The sequence below is a fragment of the Anoplopoma fimbria genome, chromosome 20, assembly GCF_027596085.1.
Source record: "Anoplopoma fimbria isolate UVic2021 breed Golden Eagle Sablefish chromosome 20, Afim_UVic_2022, whole genome shotgun sequence".
NCBI lineage: Eukaryota > Metazoa > Chordata > Actinopteri > Perciformes > Anoplopomatidae > Anoplopoma > Anoplopoma fimbria.
The window spans coordinates 23,326,444-23,344,854 of NC_072468.1; the positions used below are offsets into that span (position 1 = coordinate 23,326,444).

Consider the following 18,411-nt stretch of genomic DNA (forward strand, 5'->3'; position numbering starts at 1 on the left):
AATAGTTTAATAATGATATCCATATGCTTTAGTCTGGTCTCTTTCTTTGTTTTGGTTCTGCGTTCAAGCTGCAAAATGTCATGGGTGTAAACTGGAAGCACAGCAGTGTGTCTGAAAAATGAGTGGTAGGCCCAGCAGTGGAGGAAGACGAAGTGGGTCTACTTCATGGGGGGATTAGCAGAATGGCTTTGTTCTGTTACGACTATCATCAGGAATAGTGGATGTGTTTAAGTGCTTTGTGAGTTCATTAGTAAAACACACTTAATCTGGATATTCAAGGCAAACAACCTATTTGTATGCAAGGAAACATATTGACTGTGTCTCATCAGACAAGCAGAACATATCATATATGTATCAGCATGAAGCTGAGCCAATTTGTTTGAAATGCTTTGGGAGTCAACATATAAACAGAGTTCCAGATGTCCCACAAATGCCGACAATCATTCTTTTCTTTTTCTTTTGTCTCTAAATCACACTTCTTAAACCTACAATAAATGAATTTTCTGGCCTCTTAGGGGCGGTAGGAGCTCGTTGGCAGACAGTTGCTTGTATACACATCCAGCAACGGTAGAACAACATAACTAACTCTGACTGCTGTTTAGAGCTCTGTCAGAGAAAACTGCTGCCTACTGCGGCCCAAAGTTATGCCAGGAAAGTTGCGAGAGTGAAAGAAAATGTAAAGTTGCAGAAACGCACCTTTTAGCATCTGGATGAGACAAACCAGCCTTTCAACTAACTCCAAAGTAGACACATCTGCTTCATTATTGCCCGTGACAAGAGCAGGACAGTCGTAGGATGGGTGGGAGGGGAGATTGGACGGGTCAAACAAACACAGTGCTTTCACTCAGGACAACTGTTAGTGAAACCAGGTTCACATTGACTTATTTTACCATAGTTTTGTTACATAACTACCTTACTTTACTAACACCAGTTATGTAGCAAACTTAGTAATTTTACTCCACCCATGAGTTTCTCCTAAACCTTACCATAAGTAAACTTAAAGGTTAAGAAAGCTTATGTGAGAAGTTTATTTTAAAAAGTGACTGTATGCATATTAACGAACAAAAACGCCGACTAACAACCCCTTTCACATTATCACAATGTTTTCACATTATCATATGATACAACCAGGCCGCAAACTCCGGTTCTGACCAGTGAAACCAATGCAGAAGTGTCTTAAACTTGCATTCTCTCTACTGACCAGCAGGGGAGACTCCTCCGGTTGCAAAAAGAGGTCTGATTGTGTAGAAGTCTGAGTAAATGACCCTACTTCTCACTTGACTTATTACCTCAATAAATATTGTAAACATGAGTTTATGGTCTCAGTCATTTCAAGTCTTCTTTAATACAGCATGATGTTCATTTAGTCAATTATGGTTCCTTTTTGAGTAAAATAGAGTGTAAAGCAAGGGTACGCAGTCCAAATATTGTTACTTCCGTTCACTGGTTGCAAAAAGCCAAGATGGTTCATGGATACAAAATTTGATATACAGAATTTTCTTTTGATTATAGCCACTTTAAATAAAGTTTCTAGACTAAGATTTTAAAAGAGTGACAAATTCTGTTTGTGCCAAAGTTTCTCAAATCATTGAACCTAAAATAACGAGACTATCTAAGTTTAGATCATAACAACACAAACACAAAGGAATTCTCCTCAATACACATTAACACCGACACAACAAAGACCACAAGCCGTTGCATTAGGTTACGGCATCTCAGGAAGCAACTCCCACCTGCCATCTGATAAACACCTCAGACTGAGGAAAGGAAGCAGAGGAGGGGGTTATCCCCGCAGTTTCTGTTTGTATAATTCCATTTCCATATTTTCGTGCACAGAACAGGGAGCCTCGGATTCAGTTTGACTGTCAGCAACATCTTCATAGTTAACTTATTTACATGTTTACAGCTCAGCAGGCTAGTGTGAGCGCAAAGCCAGTCAGGCATCTCCCCAACTGAAACAAACCAAAACTAGCTGAAACTACAAGCTTTTGCAAGAATCAAACCTGTGACTTTGAACAAAATAGTTTCATTACTCAGCAGGCCACCTTTTACTTTGTTTGTATCCCCCGCTTAATGGTTGGATTCGGTGCCACTCATAATTGATTGCCACCAGCAGGATGTGTGGCGTGGATTGGGCTGGAAAATTCTATATCATTAGCAAAACGTGAAAGCATGACTGACTAATTGTGAGAAAATAAATTAGAACAGTGGCGGCTGTACGGGGAGCAGGCGCTAATTAACACTCAATCATTACAAGAAAATCCTTATGAAAATTACAGCCAGGGTGCTGTAATTTCAAACACATGAGTGATGGATTTCTTCTGCTTCTGAACCCTTAATGCTTTTATACTGGAGACACGCAGGTATAATGACATTTTCAGAGGGGGAGTAGACAGATTAATCAAGATGGAGGTGGCATTATTCAGTAATATACTACACGCAGCACAAAGAGTTGTGGATTGCAGTGCAGATCGGCCCCCTTTGCAAAACCTGTGAGGCATTCTGCTTTCTTACCACGCTGAGGTATGATGCACCAAAACGCCTAAGGCCGTGAGCTATTCATATCATTTCAACTGTGCATGTGCAAGGGGCAATAATTTAGATTTTTACGACCCGGCAGCACAAAATGACCATAACATATCCACAAAAGAAGGGAGCTGTGGGGATTATTGATCACTAGCCACTACTGCTATTCTGATATTTCATGCTTTTACTGCTTTACTTGGTGGGTAATATTTAGGGATGCATCAATACTGATATCTGGTTGATACATACTCAGATAGCTGGGTCATATAGTGGTACAAATGGGGCCAATCTGTTCAATTATATTCTATTATTATATACATTTTACACTTGAATAGTAATTTAATGTTTTGTTGAAAGTTTTTATTTCACCAATTTGTTCATGTTTGCTTTATTAGACTATCAATTAATAACAATTCAATAAATATACTGTAGTACAATATAAATAAAGCCAAGGTATTGTTATCAGGACTGAAAAAGTCAGAATGGTGCATCCCCAATTATACTATATTTGGAATAAAAACTACTATTAAAACTAAAAGGATTGGACGTTCTGCCAAAAACATGGAGTGAAGGTCACTGGTTATCCAACGCTGCCTTCTAAGCAGATTAATAGACATCAAAGACTCACCGTCTTTGCCGATGAGGAAGTCCAGGTAGCGGTAGGTGTAGGCCACGCCCACTTTGGTCTCCACCTGTGGTCTCTTCAGGGTGGAGTAAATCTTCCCCGGACTGTTCTCCTCCGACAACGGCTTCATCTTACGCAGCCCGCAGCCCATGGCTCCACAGCGTGTCTGTCTCTCTGTGAGCGGACCTCTGCCAACAAGAACAAAACAGAATGAGCCAGTGTTTCATTTTCACCTGTTTATCTGTGTTTGTAGCCAGCGAGTAAAAGTGCAAATTAATGATTGTGTCAGTGTGGTGTTAACCTGTTGTGAAAGAAGTGCTCAGATCATTCATTTGAACACCTCAATGTACAGTTCATTCCTGCAAATGGTATCATTTAAGTATGTTAACTCTTTAACCATAAATCATGTGAACCAGCATATTTTCAAATGCTTTTTGTTTGTTTTTCTACCATCCAAGGTGACCTAAGGTTTCCATTCATATCCATATGTTATGAAATTCAATTAGCAGACTCTTGAAACCTGCTTGAGATGTGTAATTCTTCACAGCAATTTTGCATTACATTATATTGAATGTTAATATGGCAAGTTTAATAGCATAATAATCATACTTTATCTAATAATCCTTACCTCACAACAATTATAGAGCTTTTACAAATCCTAAACCATGGCATAGTTCTCTGAACAAGCGTGTTTGTTGCGCTGTTGGATCTATTTTTAGAAATGCCGTCATGTTTTTGAAACAAATGAAAGCTAATGTCTGGAATGCGTAGAGATTGTGCAATAATTCATCAATTGATCACGAGTCTTTTATGTAAAATCTTAATCATCAACGTATGTAGTAACTATGAAATATATGTAGTGAAGTAAAAGGAACAATAAATACAATAAAAGTATAGAGAGTAATACAAAATGGGAAAAGATTTACAGTATTTGTGTATCTGTAGGCCTACTTATTTCCCTCCCTCCACTGGGTATGACTGATTGAGGGTCAGATTCACACACACACACACACATATGAAAGCAAACATTCATGCACTCTGATATCCGTGATTCCTCAGGGATGTCAGAAGGAAAAACCAATAAAGCCGAACATGCTGGATTGAGCGTCTGTAAAAATAAATAAATAAATAAACACGACTAAATGAGCTTGATTTTTCACGGGTTCCCTCTCTCCCTCGTTCCCAGGGAGACCAAATTAGCAGCGACAACCGTGGAAGAAGAGGAGCCCTTAAAGAGCCGGCGCCATGGACGCCGCTTCACCCCACAAATGGTTTGTGACAGCATCACCGCCACTCTCCAGCGGCTGCGTCTGGGAGCAGGTGACATCCCATTGTGTGCCGCTGATTAAACTGAAGGATGGATGGATGGATGGATGGATGGATGGATGGATGGATGGATGGATGGCGTAGGTGCCCTCCCCTCCCCTCCCACCTCAGCTGATGAGGAACCCTCTCTATTATGCTCACTACTAATTACAGAACGTTGCACGGCCTTGGCAGAAAAACCAGGCCGGCCGTCGCTTCAGAGACAGGACAGGAAGTGAGGAGGGGCGGGGGTGGGGGGTCGGGAATGCAGGAAAGGAGTGGGAGACGAAATAGGAAACGAGCAGACGGGGGCTCCGTTAATGAGGTGAACGGCAAGAATGGGAAAGGTGAGAATCAATCAAGGGAGAGAGAGGAAATGGGGGTGGCCGGGTTGCAGATTGTTAGTCAGAAAAAGGGAAAGGGGGGGGGGGGGCAATGCATGGCAAGTAGAGTCTGAAGGGAGAAAAAAAGACAATTAGAGTCGGTTGAAAAGGGGTGATCATCAACACACAGAGCGGGAGACGGCAGAGGGAAAGATGAGGCAGGAGATTCATTACGGTTCTCGTGAGAGCCAGTGTTTCCAGTGGCACTTACATTCAACGTCTTTGTTGGGCTTTATGAATCGCAACGTGTGTCACAATCATATCTCTACTAGCCTCATAACGGCTCCCCCTGAAACCGACCACAGGACTTGATGGACTTGTGATTAATACCGGAAATTCACAGTCCTGCAGTCGCTGCAAGCCTCTCTCTGTTTGAAACTTCAAAAAGCCTTCTTAAGGGTTTGCATGCGACTGAGATGTTCTGTGGAGTTGAGTCTTTGGCTCTCTGCACGCAAAAGACTGACGTCTTGCTTCCGTTTCCAAGAACACCCAAAAAAGCCCAAACACAATCTGCAGAAGCTGGCATAGTCAAAGTCCCTAAAAGCGCTTCAGTCCCTTAAATTGTCACTCAGGACTGCGCTGCACTGTGCTGCAGTTCACCGTGCAGCTTCACAAATGGCTCTGCCATCAAAGAAAACAGGGTAAGAAAAAAAAAAAGAAGAAGATAGAATTTTGCCTACAGTTACTTGTAAATAGCTTTTATCATTTCTCCCCCCTTACCCTGGAGAGAGTAGGAACAACAAGAGGGAAGGCGAGGCTCTGTCATGTAGTCTACAAGAGCTGGAGAAGAGGTGCTCAGAACAATAGGATAAGGGGGAGGTGTGTGTGTGTGTGTGTGTGTGTGTGGGGGGGGGGGGGGGTGGCTGGAAGGAAAACAAAGTGGGACGAGGAGAAAAAAAAATGGAGGTGTTTGTATTTGCATAGCTCCTTGAGACCGGGGAGGAGGAGATGTGAGGCGAAGGCGAACGGGAGTATTTTTAGAGCTGAACTGACGGAGGAGATGTGAGATGTTTATGATTTTTTTTTTTGCGTCACTGTTTCTTGCCTCGAAACCCTCTCCTCTGAGGTGGGAGTGAAAGCCCCTCAGCTCCTCTACACCCTGGTTTCTTTGGGGGGGAAGATTGGCAGGCCGGGAAGTTGGGGATGCTTGAGAGGGTAGACAGACTCTGGGTAGCTACAGAAAGGAATAAAAAGAAATAACAGGAAGGGAGCCATTGATTTCCCTTTTTGCTGAATTAGCAACGATCCTCATGCCATTTTGTTCCTTCTTTTTGTCTCTTGCTAATGGCATATTGAGGTTTTATTTGATAAGAGGTTTCATTCGATAGGATTCTCTCTCCGTGAGCCCGAGATCGACGTTCAGATGCTTTGTTGTAGCTCAGAGGCACTTAACTTTGGCCCTTACAAACAAAACATCCTGCAGCACTCTGTATTGTGTTGAACCCAGAGGGTAACATCAGGGAAGGTATTGTCTTTCACTGTTGTGTTTTCTATCTGTCAGTCAAAAACAATTTGTTAGTTCTAGGTTTACTCTGTCTTCTCTGCATCACCTGTTGCTTCTCTGGGGGTACAGCACAGTATTAAAGCTGAAATAAATCATTTTTGACCATTTTAAGGCTGAAATACAACTACTGCAAGCTGAAAATCAACATATCATCACCTTATGAAGTTGTTATTATGAAAATCCAGAAGATGATGCGACGTTAGAAATCATTCAGTGCTGTTTTCTGTCAATCTAACAAATTTAGGTCTAATATTCACTCTCCTTTTAGCTCTGTTTTGGTCTCCATCAGCTCCTGAGGGAAATGCTAGACTCTTAATATGCTAAATGCTCCACTGTCTTTACTAGCTATCCGCTAGCTTAGTTTGTTTTGTGCTAGGCAGGTAGCGTACTGTGGGTTTATCTGAGCTTATTTTTGCTGGAACCACGTTCCCATGTTACTGGCGAAAGCGATAAACATACAAATTGTGACACACTGTTTTTACTCTTAAGGAATAAATCTCGGTCTAGCTGCTAAAGCTAGTCGCTAATCTTGTCCGTCTCTAGTTTGGTGCTCAGTTGGTAGCATACAGTTGGAGCTTTTTGGGCTGAGAGCAGAATCTAAACACCTTTAGGGCAATCCACACCAAAAACAATAACTTTAACGAGAACTATATTGTTCTAAAAACGTATCCAATCCCAACATTGGAGAGGGATATCACTGGGATCACTTTCAGAGTGATTTGATGAAAGATAGAAAACTGACAGCCAATTAAAATCCATCCAAAATTTACAGGGCATGACGTTCCGTTTAAAAAAAAAACCCTATTTGATCAAACAAACAGGTTTTAAAAATACGCTATCAAGAAGAAGAACATTTGGGAAGCAATCAGGCTCAACCCTCGGAGTCAGTGGTAAATGTTTGGTTATTATTTTAAACCATGATGAGGGGCCGATTATGAATAGCTAACGCTAGCTGGTCGGCTAACTAGCATTACCTCAGGTGGCTTTATGACAACTGTCTTGTCGCCTCCTTATGATCAATAATCAATGAATAATCCAGGCCAGATCTGACACAGCTTGGCGTCACTGTTTACAGAACGTTATAGTTCATCAGTATGGATGCTCACATCGTTATAGAGTTATTGTTCTTGGTGTTGACGGCCGTTTATAACCAAAATAATGAGCCAAAAGACGCTAAAAAGCCTTGCAGAGCTGCAGACTTGGATAATAATTATTTGTTAATACAAGCAATAGCATTCCCATTATGTAGTCATTTGATCTGAAATACTTAGAAATAGAGCTTTAGATCATTATAATGAGGAATTGGAACTTTAGAGATTTTTACATGACTGTAGAAGATGATGGTACAATTCGCCACCTCATATCTCCACTTACAGACATCACAGCAACAAGAAGCAACTGCCCTGAGTGATTTTAATGCTGTATGACTGAGATCTCCCTGTATTACAAGACCACGTTACAAAGCTTTGATAGCAGCATTGCTGAGATCAAACCTAGCAGCATGGGAAGCTTCAGAGTGGATTATTGGAGGAGGACATTAATTAGGACACTGTGTTCTTGTGTTCTTCCCCATGTAGTCTCCCTTTTAAACCCACTCTCTTCCTCTCTCTCTCTCTCTCTCCTCCCTCCCTCTCTCACGCTTTATCTCCCTCGCCCCTCTTTGCCTTTTTCTGACTTTTGATCTTTTTAAGCCGACAAGTGAAGTGGAGCGCTAGCGAGGCTGCGTTCGGCGGTGGATACTGCTGTTTCAGTATCATTTGTGGTTTATTGCGAGCAGAAGAGTCAAGGGCTCTCCAAGGCGGAGTGGTTAGAGAGACCATCACGTAAAGCGGAGGGCAAGACTGACCTCGCAGGAAAGAACAACCGCAGCGGTTGTTGGTTGAAATGCTTCGAATCACAGTGTGTTTTTATGACCAGCAACCTCCTTAGAGGTTGCTGGTCATTTTCTGAAAATGGCATTCAAGTGGTCAAAAAACAAAGCCTGAAGTAAGTTGTCACACTGCTGCAAAAAAAGGGAAGAAGTCTGGGTGTATTCACCTTATGTGTTACAGCAAGGAGGAAGTGCTCTGATCAGATGGTCATGTACTGCCAGTAATGGTGACTGTTCAGTTGGCAATTGTATTTTAGTATGTGTTTTTAACAATATGACAACAGTTTTCACATTATTGCACACAGTCCAAACTGCCATGATTTGGATTTATTTTGGATAATAAATTTCATAATCCCAAATAGTTCATGTTGATAATAAGATTCTGGACAACCAAAGCAAAAGTCCTCTGGTTTAGTGAGTCTTTGTGAAGAATATAATGTTAATAACTTAATAACAGGTATCATCATGTAAATAATGTCCACTACTAGAACTGCAAACTAGTTGTAAGATAGCTGACACTTAACTTTCCGCCCAAAACTACTTTGTAATCTGATACTGTGAGACATTGAGAAATCCAGAGCAGACTGTGTGAATCAGGACCATGACTCTTGACTCTTGAATTTGCTGTAGACAACAACAGCAACTGGAGTTTAAAGGCAGGGTTGGTAATCTTGAGAAACTAACAGCAGTACACTTTCATTCTGGCCAAATGAAATGATTGCTCAGGCTTATGAAAGTCCAGCGAGAGCCACAGCTTCAGTTACCACCAACTCTCTGAAGATGCTTAATAATTGTACTGAAACTGCATGTCCAAATGTATGCGTACTGCCGAATTTAAATATGCACAAATGGCACAAGAGCACCAAGATGCTATTTCCTTGGTATTGCAGTGATTAGATGATGCATTAAACCTTTCGCGGGTACTTTGAGACTTACACGGTTCCCTCTGGTTTGTTTCATTTGTGCAGGTTTAGTGGATGCAAAAGCTGCTCAATCATCGAATTCGCCCCAGAGACTTTGTTTCACATTCTGTCTCCAACCAGCAGTCATGTTTCTTTCACATCTGTAGTTCATTTTATTCCAGTCCATGAAAATATACACTGTTCTTTCTAGCTCACAATTGTTATTTTTTTTATTGATAATAAGCATTATTAGTCAATACTATAACCGGACCTCATATATCATATTGTGTATAAATAGTGACGAATGCATGTTTGGTCGCCTTGTTTAACTCACTCTTTATTGGGGAACTGCTGAGTTAGACAAGAAGAACACACGCACAACACACTTCTTCAAGTATTTCTACTTTTCTGTGTTTGGGGGAAAACCCCTGCACTGATATGCTGATTTGCGTGGGAGTTACCATGGTTACCAAATTACCTTGCATAAATATAGGCTACACATCACTTACAGTCCCACGGATCAGGAGATCAGTTTCTTAACAGTTCACCATCAGCAGATGAATTTTAACGGCAGTGAATTTGTGCTCAAATCACACTTCTACTGTCATAAATTCCTGTGTTTGGTCTGCTTTGATTGATGACGGCTTTCATCAATTAGCTGTCATGTGTTAGTACAGATTTTGATTGTACTGAACCACAGAGGCCCGGAGTTATACAAGTGGGTGTGCAGCGAGTCTAAATCTATGCATGTTCTTCTGTGGCCTAGGGGGGGGCTTGGAAATATTTCATCTACTAAAGGGGGGCCCTGCCGAAAAGGTTTGGAAACCCCTGCTGGCAAAGACGGAAATGCCCATGTGGGTTGTTTTTCTGGAACAAGCACTTAGAGCAACCTATTTTGACAAAAGGTCACAGGACACACAGCCGATGGGTCCAGTAGTCTGATGTCCGGTCAAAATATCCTTCAAACGCCCCCTGAGCTTCAGCCTCAATCTCTGCTGCTTCGGGTGACAGCGTCAGCTGGAAATGTGAACACGCACCCTTTGGAAACCCCCCACTCTTCCCTTTCTTCCTTCCTTTGGTCTTTACCACCTTGAATCCTCACCTAAGTGGGACAGAGAGGATGGAAAAAAAGAGGGGCTCAAGAGAGAGAGAGAAACAATGGACACTGAGGCAGGATGTTAATGCTGTAACCTTTAGTGATTACAGTCCTTTAAGAGAGGGACCTGCAGTGTGTAGCTAAATGTACTGTACATGTCATTTACAAGACCCTTTTATTCAAACTGTTATAATCCACTAAAAACCTACTGTAAGGTTTGAATACAATATGCCTGTAGGCTTGAACTGTGGCTAAATAACAGTGAGCTGGCTGATGCTTCTAGTGCACGTCAGACTTAAAAGGTAACCTAGCTACCTAGCAGTAAACATTAACTTTGTGTTTTGCAAAACACAAACGCTTGAACGCTAAACCGGAAGAACGAATATGATTTTGTTTAAAACAGAAGTGAAAAAATGAGCTTTGCAGCATAAGCGGGTTCACTCAAAAACAAATAATTTATGTTTCTGTTCTGTTTGTCCTCTTGAAGAATAATTAATCACTATAATATCATGATAGTGTAATATCCAGTGTGAGAAGAGAAGAGATAGTTGTTGTAAGGAGGAAAGGTGTGTCACATGCTCTCGGCTTTGCACACCAGTCAAAAATTCAAAATCCCTCAAAGCTTTGTTTTTTGTGAGTGAATGCATTATATGCATGAAAACCGTTCTACATTGAAGATCCCACAGAAAAGCTTACATGTAGTTTTTTCGGGGAGGACGTCTCCACATCTAAACAATTACGCACCTCCCCGACAAGGAGGCCATGGGTGCCGACGGAGTAATTGCTTTTTATTTCAACTCGCTGAATTTGTTATATTTGCTTTGAATGCTCAAGGACAACGCATAACGGCAATGCATACAGGAAAAGCGAGAGAGGAAAAAAAAAAAGGAACACAAGGTTCTGATGAGTGAGACGGAGAGAGAACGGGCGAGTAGTAGTAACAATAGTGTCTGTCTGAGATTCTCCACCGTTTTTGAAGCTCCGGGTGGCTCCGTGGTTCACCATGGCCTCGAGCAACCTCGTCTCCGTACAGTCTCAAGGCCCGGTTGCAGTCCACACACACACACACACACACACACACACACACACACACACACACACACACACACACACACACACACACATGCATCGAGAGAGCTATTGCCATGGGAACCAACCCCTCTATGACTATTCCCTTCTTAGGAGAATAATAGGCACCAATCTTTCTCAACCTCTTCCTCTTTCATTGTCAGTTCCTCTCATTTTTTTCCTCCTTTTCTGGCCGCCATAAGCCCACGCCCCTCCTCATCACCAGGAGCAGCTCCTTCTTTCCTCCCCCTCCTCTTTTTTTCCCACTCCTCCATGTGCAGGAGCAAACACTGGCGTCCTCCTGTTCCCCTCCTCTCCTCTTTTCCTCTCTGCTCTGCATGTCTTTGACAGTCATGAGTTTGATTTGTTATGCATAATCTATCCACGCAGGGATTTGTTCAGTTCTCACAAGTGAAAAGCAAAACATTATCTCGACTCAACCCGCACAAACACAACGTTGGATGTTTTCAAGCTGCAGCCGGAGAAACACGGTGAAAGAAGGATTGTCTGCCATTTCAAGAAAGAGAGAGAAAGAGAGAAAGAAAGACTCGGTTAAAAATAGAAAAATGATTCAGTTGCCCTCTTTGTATTTTCTCTCCAAAACACTGAGGAGTTTGAAGAGATTCTCTGTGAGTGACTCATTGCTTTCTGTGAACTTGCTCCAGGCAGGTCATTTTTTATTAAAGCCAGCCGAAGCCAAGTTCTTAGGTTTTCAGACATACTATCGATACGTCCGTGTTGAACATTAGCCAATCAATACTGCTGCAATTTTCTTGACCACCCATTACAACAGGAGTCAATTTGCCTTATAGAAATATCAAGGGGGATGTTTTTTTCTTTTTCTTTTGTCTCTGCTTTGAGCTAAGCTACCACACAACCGGCTTAATGTTGGCTCTTTCGTCTTCCGTCTTGCCTGGAGGATTCATCCTAGGATGCCGTCTCAGGTCTAGGGCAATGCCAGAGGCTTGAATAACTTAGTATCTTCAAAAGCACGATCACTGTCACCTAACAAGGGAGTGAGGGGAAAATAATCTATGCCCGAGATCTTGTAACTGAGCATTTCATAAGGAAAAGATGTGCGACTTGCAGCGGAGGCTTTAATGAAGATGACACCCTGTCAGGACAACTGCAAAACTATCTAGCAGTGTGCCGTTCAGCCATGTTTACTGCCTAATGTTTATATTACTGCCAAATTCGAACAAATTACACCAAACCATACAACATCCTGGAATTAAACACTGAACATCTCTAAAACACAGATACCTCTGCCAACCAAATACTTATATGTTGTCATTATCGAATTCTTTTACTCATTTTTGATTTTGCAAGAGTAAAAGTCACCTTCCGGCAACTTTTCTTTTAGGAATTAAATCCTTAATGTGTTTATATTTCATCATGTCCCAAATGTGAAGCTTGTTCGAGTCTCTGGCATCAAACATGCGCAGCGTGAAATGAGAGTAGAATGATATTAAGATGGTTTAAAAATAACCACCTTTCAATTAGATACCCTACATTTATACCAGAGTATAAAATGTTCTCGTATCTTGTTGTGTCTGTCTGTGGGTGTTTGTCTATACATACGGAGTGGAGAGGAGTACCCATTCTGGTTCTCACCAGCCAACGTTTGCCAATTACCTTAATCAAATTTCCCACCTCACAGGGGGATTCACTGTGCCCGGATCAGATAGCAAACATAAGTTGATTAAAATACATGTTTGCTAAAAGACTGCAGAGAAAGAAAGTAAACACAGGCTCAGGAAACGCATAAACTGATGGAGGAAGGAAGTGATTCATAAAGTAAATGACTAAAACTCTGAATCATGACTGCTAATGTATGTTGTAAATACATTTAAAAGGTTGCTGCATCAAAATTCCAAAAATAATATTTTCTCGCCTACTTAAATCGTGTTAAGCTGTAAATTTTGGCTTTACGTGCCCAAGTTTTAAGATTCCTCTTTGAAGTTGAGCTTAATCCTCACAAGGTTTGCTTGTATGGAATCCTTGGGGCTGCACAATTAATGAAAATGATCAACTGTGATATTGACGTTTGAAATGCTCATAGAAAACTCCACTGCATATCAAATCTAATGCTTCCTAAACTAACAGCCAGCGACCAGGGGGCGATGGAGATGTTTTGGCTAAACTTTTGGGAAGAATAAAAGCAGCGTGAAAATAAAGTTTCTTGAATATTGGTCTGAAGTCCAGAGTAGAAGAGTAATATACTGTAGAGTAGATGGGCAAAACATAAATGCACTAAATTCAGGTGAAGGAAAACCTTACTTTACATCTTAATATAATGAAATGATTCCTTAATTAGCAGGAATATAGCGCAACATGAAAGTGAAAGCAGTGCTTAGTTGATTACATTTTGGGTACAAAGTTTTTGTACAATTTTATTTTAGTCTCTGGATGAGGACCAGTCTTATTTTGATGCAAAGTTTCTACATTATCATTAACATAGCACAACATAGAAGTTTATTTATTCTGTTTATCTAAAAATAAAAAAGCATTAAAAATATGTTAAATCAATAAATATTCATGATAAATATTTGCAATCTCAATATTGGTCAAAATATTCATGATTATCACTTTAACCATAACAAACTGCTGTTTGGTGGCGATGTTGAAAGAAATGATTATTTAATATTCAGTAAGAAACTCAAATGCCGTTGAGTTGCATCCTGGGAAGTATAGGATCTTGCAGGTCCTCCAGCTTATTAGAAGCTCAGTATTAAATCAGTGTAGTGTCCCTATAAATGCTATTGTGTTATTGATAAAGAGACATGTGTTTCTCACTTTCTAATAAGACATCAAGTCTGCAGTTATAAATGTTGGTAACGTCATGAATGAAGAGTTATGACTTTAGCACTTTCTAGTACACCTTCATCAAACATTAGTAAGTCATTTTTAGTTATAAATGTTAATACGTTATTATACAAAAAGCTCTTACCATAGTACATTAAGTCTGCAGTTGTAAAGGTTAATAACTGATTTTTTTGTCCTGATGCCACGACTTGTCAATTAGAGGGGTCTTACTTCTGAGCTAAGGAGCTAGCTAAAATGACAAAGAAAGGAAATGTGGTGTTTTTTATTCATGACCTTTAGCTCTATATAAAAGCAGTAATACATGAGGGTAGAATTCATTATAAAGGCTGCCTTATCTAATAAGTACAAGTACCACAAGTCAAATTCTATTCACTCCCAGTGTGTTGGTTGGCAGCAGAAACCTCTGACACAAATATCTCAAACATGAGCAAAAATAATCAAAACTGTCTGTAGGGCGACGTATAACTAGGGATAAGTGAGATCATTTTCTGTAAGTTATTGTTCTGTTCACCTTTTGCCAGATGTAATCATTCCCATTTCAACGTGACATTGTAGCGCAGCGAAGCCCCAAACCACAATCACTTCCACATTTCCAACAGTGGAGCTGAAGAGCGGCCAACGTATGATGCAGCCATATGGGGGTTTCTAGAGTGCTCTCCTCTGTGTGTGTGTTTTAAGTGTGTGTGTCTGTGTGTGCCTATGTGATCATGTCATGTGTATTTTCAGCCTTTATGCACGCTCACGTGTGGTACTGCATGTGTTCATTGCACGTTAAACATATTCACCACACTTACCCTTTGATATACACACTCGACATTGAGTTCAGCAAAAGGCTTTTTTTTCGTGTGCACCTGTGTGTAATGTGTGCATTTACTGTGTGCTTCTGTAGGTGAATCAAAAATGTGTTTTTCTTTTGTATTTGGGAATTTTGCATGTCATTTTTGTTTTGTATGTTTGTGTGGCTGCATGTGCGCATGAATGTGTCTGTGTGTGTGTGTGTGTGTGTGTGTGTGTGTGTGTCTGTTTGTGTGCACAAGAGTGTTTGTGTGAATCTGTGTAGCCTATATCATGTTTCAGTGTATTTGCGGGGCTGCCCATATGCTGTTTGCCTTTCAAGGGATTTTTTTTGTGATGCTTCTGGATGTCTGTATGTTATCCATGCATGTGTGTGTCTGCTCTGACTTGTACATGTATCTTTGTGAGGTCCAGTTTCAGTTTAAGAACTTTAGAATGAGGACATTTTTGCAAAGTGAGGACCTCACTTCTTCAAAGGCCTGTCAGAGGGTTGGGGATTGGTTTTAAGGTTCAGGGATAGTAAAGGTTAGGTTGAGGTTAGGCATTTAACTGTGATGGTTAAGGTTAGGGTAATGGGAATGCATGATGTCAACGAGTGTCCTCACAAAGATAGAAGTACATGGATGTGTGTGTGTGTGTGTGTGTGTGTGTGTGTGTGTGTGTGTGTGTGTGTGTGTGTGTGTGTGTGTCAGAAACAGACAGACTGAGACAGAGGCAACTCCTGACCCACCAACACTGTAGAGTTAACGCAGCCCGACGCTCCACAGCTCACCAGCTGGAACTAATTAACAGCAGCTCAGTCAGACGGAGCTCTCTCACTCACTTTCTCTCTCTCTTACACACACACACACACACACACACACACACACACACACACTTTGCCTCTCTTCCCCCGGCTTTTCCTCTCTCTCATGCCCTCGTCTTCCTCCTCCCTGACATCTCCCCCCCCCCCCCCCCCCACCCCCTCCGCCCTTCCTTCACCTCCTGCCATCGCTCAACTTGTTTTTCCCTTTAAACCTCCTCCCGCACGCACACGCATGGATGAACTCGTATACCGGAGCACATAGTCTACGCATGTAAACATCCACTTGTACAGACAGACACGGATATATAAGCACGCATGCTGCACACACACACACACACACACACACACACACACCCATACCCACACATAAAGGGAAACCCATACTTTTAACCTTTATCCGTACAGTACAGTAGCTCACAAATCACACACTCCCCTCTCTCTCTCTCTCTCTCCTCACTCGTGGGAGCAGCGTGATACTGTACGCCGGACACATCTTGAATCACGGTCAGGGTCCATGATTGGATCCAGGTAGACATTTTTGACATTCCCAGCGCCGCTCTGTACCATCCATCACGCATGTGACTTCAAAACAAGCAGACCTATTGATGTGCATGATGAATGGCCAGAGTGTGAGTGAGTGCGTGCGTGCTTGCGAGCATTTATGAATGTGCGCCCATGTGTGTGTGGTAGCAGTGGATTAAGAGCTTGTGGTTGAACACACCACTCAGAAGCCAAACTTGTGGCTTGCGGCACTGTCCTCTAATGAATCAACTCTCTGTGGGGAAACAATCGCCACCATGCAATCCAAGTTCACAGAGGCTGTTATCCAGGAGATCAGGCGCGAGTGTACTCTCCTCGCACATCTGTTCCCTGAAGTTCAAATGCACACACATGTTGAGGAGCTCTCACACAAGCAGGAAGCAAAACGTACCTGTTTTGTTTTTTTTCGCGGAAATCTCGTTGAAAAGTTCACTGCTTGGAGGCGAAGGCAGAGCGTCCAGCAGAGAAAAGCATTCTACTGGGAAAGAGGGGATGGAGGAACTGGTTCAGATCCTGTCCTGACGAGCTCACTGAGGGTGGCCGGTTGGCTTAGAGGAAAACACAATCCTCAGGCGGGTAAAAGAGAAACAGAGAGCGTCTGCAGGCTCAGCAGCAGCAGCAGCAGAGGCAGATCCAGCGGTTTGCTTCGTCTTCCCCCCTCGCCACCTAACGGAGCTCAAACACACTTGTAAGCTCAGTGTGTCTAGGTCATGCTCAAAGTATGCCTGTATGCCGATGTTCTGCAAGCTCAGGGAAACCACATCCTGTCACATATTTACCTCCCTCCCCTGTCTCTCCCTCCCTTTTCAATCTATCTTTCTATGTGGTCTCTCTCTCTCTGTCTCTCTCTCTGTCTCTCTTTTCCTGTGTCTCTCTCTCGCTCCCCCCCCCTGATTGTCTGAAGCAACTGAGCGCTCTGACCCAGCGTCTGTTCAGCTCAGCCTTCACTGCCGCTCTGCCCGTCTCTCCAGCAGCCGCACCGGTTCCACTCGGCTGACTGAAGAATCCATCTGAGGAGAAGAGGAGGGGGCAGAGAGGAGAGGAGAGGAGAGGGGAGAGGGAGAGGGAGAGAGAGGAAGAGGGAGGTGAGGAGGGGGGCTTCGCTGGGAAATACCAGAGTTAGAGAGAGAGGGGGGAGTGGGGGGTGTTGTTTAGGGAGTGAAGGACTAAAGAAAGATGGGCGGACAAAAATCGAAATCGATAGTTTGTTTGAGAGGGAGATGGAGAGAAGTGGAAGGAAAGCGGTAGGGCACTGTGCCACATGGTCGATGCACATGCACATACAGTCACACGTGCACGCTCTGGGAAGTGTTTTGGGGAGATGATGATAAGTTTGACTAAAAAATAAGGGTAAGGGGTATGGATACGATGGTGGTTTTGTTGGATAGGGTTTTGGGGTGGTGTGAGTGTGATCCCGGGTACTTCACTTCCTCTATGCATATTTAATACGTCCTGGTCAGGACCCCTTATAGCCCTGTATTCATTATTTAAGCCAGCTTGTATAAAGGACCACCGCTCTGGAGAAACACCAGACTTCTGTTGCATAAACTGTGATTTCCACCACAACAACAACTACTGCCGCTACTGCTGGAACAACAACAGAGTATCCTTAGCCCGAGGCAATCTGCATCTCTGCTGACATCAAGTTTCCGTCACTGTCTGTCTGTACCATTAACTCTCTGCAAATGCTTAAAATCCATTGATGGGATACGGTAAATGACTAGACGGTTTGACCCCTGGATGGTGTGCTGACTGTGTTGTACAGAATTTGATGATTTGATTGTGCAGTATGTCTCATTCTTCCTGTTTTTAAGGTAATTTAAAGCAGATGTACTCAATTTTTTTTAAATGCATCATGTGACGATGTGTATGAGAAAGGACTCGCTAATAGTGAGAACAAATCAGTCCTTTTCAGCTCTAAAGTTGCGTGACAAATAAATCAACTGGTTTCACAGACGAACAGCGGTCTAAACGTCCAATGTTTTTTCGTGTTTTGATAAGTTAATTTGGTTCCATTGCAGCACAAGGTTCTAGGTAATTCATAATAGTTGCTGAATGAGCATCTTTTACAATGATGACTTCTTTATCAGGCCTTGGCAGACATGGAGAAACAATTCTGTTTAGACAGATGTTTTACATAAAATATAACAGATTTTTCAGCCATGC

The 18,411-nt window shown here is 42.2% G+C and overlaps 1 protein-coding gene across 1 annotated transcript in view; it reads right to left on the reverse strand.

Annotated features, from left to right (window-relative positions):
- LOC129109941 (raftlin-like) overlaps positions 1–17,035 on the reverse strand; it is a 103,660-nt gene extending 86,625 nt beyond the window's left edge. The window contains exons 1-2 of the mRNA XM_054622089.1: positions 16,637–17,035; positions 3,155–3,339 (exon numbers count right to left, since the gene is read on the reverse strand). Of these exons, the coding sequence (XP_054478064.1) occupies positions 3,155–3,302 (148 nt within the window). The 5' untranslated portion in view covers positions 3,303–3,339; positions 16,637–17,035. The remainder of the gene's footprint in view (positions 1–3,154; positions 3,340–16,636) is intronic.
- Between the last annotated feature and the right edge of the window lie 1,376 nt (positions 17,036–18,411).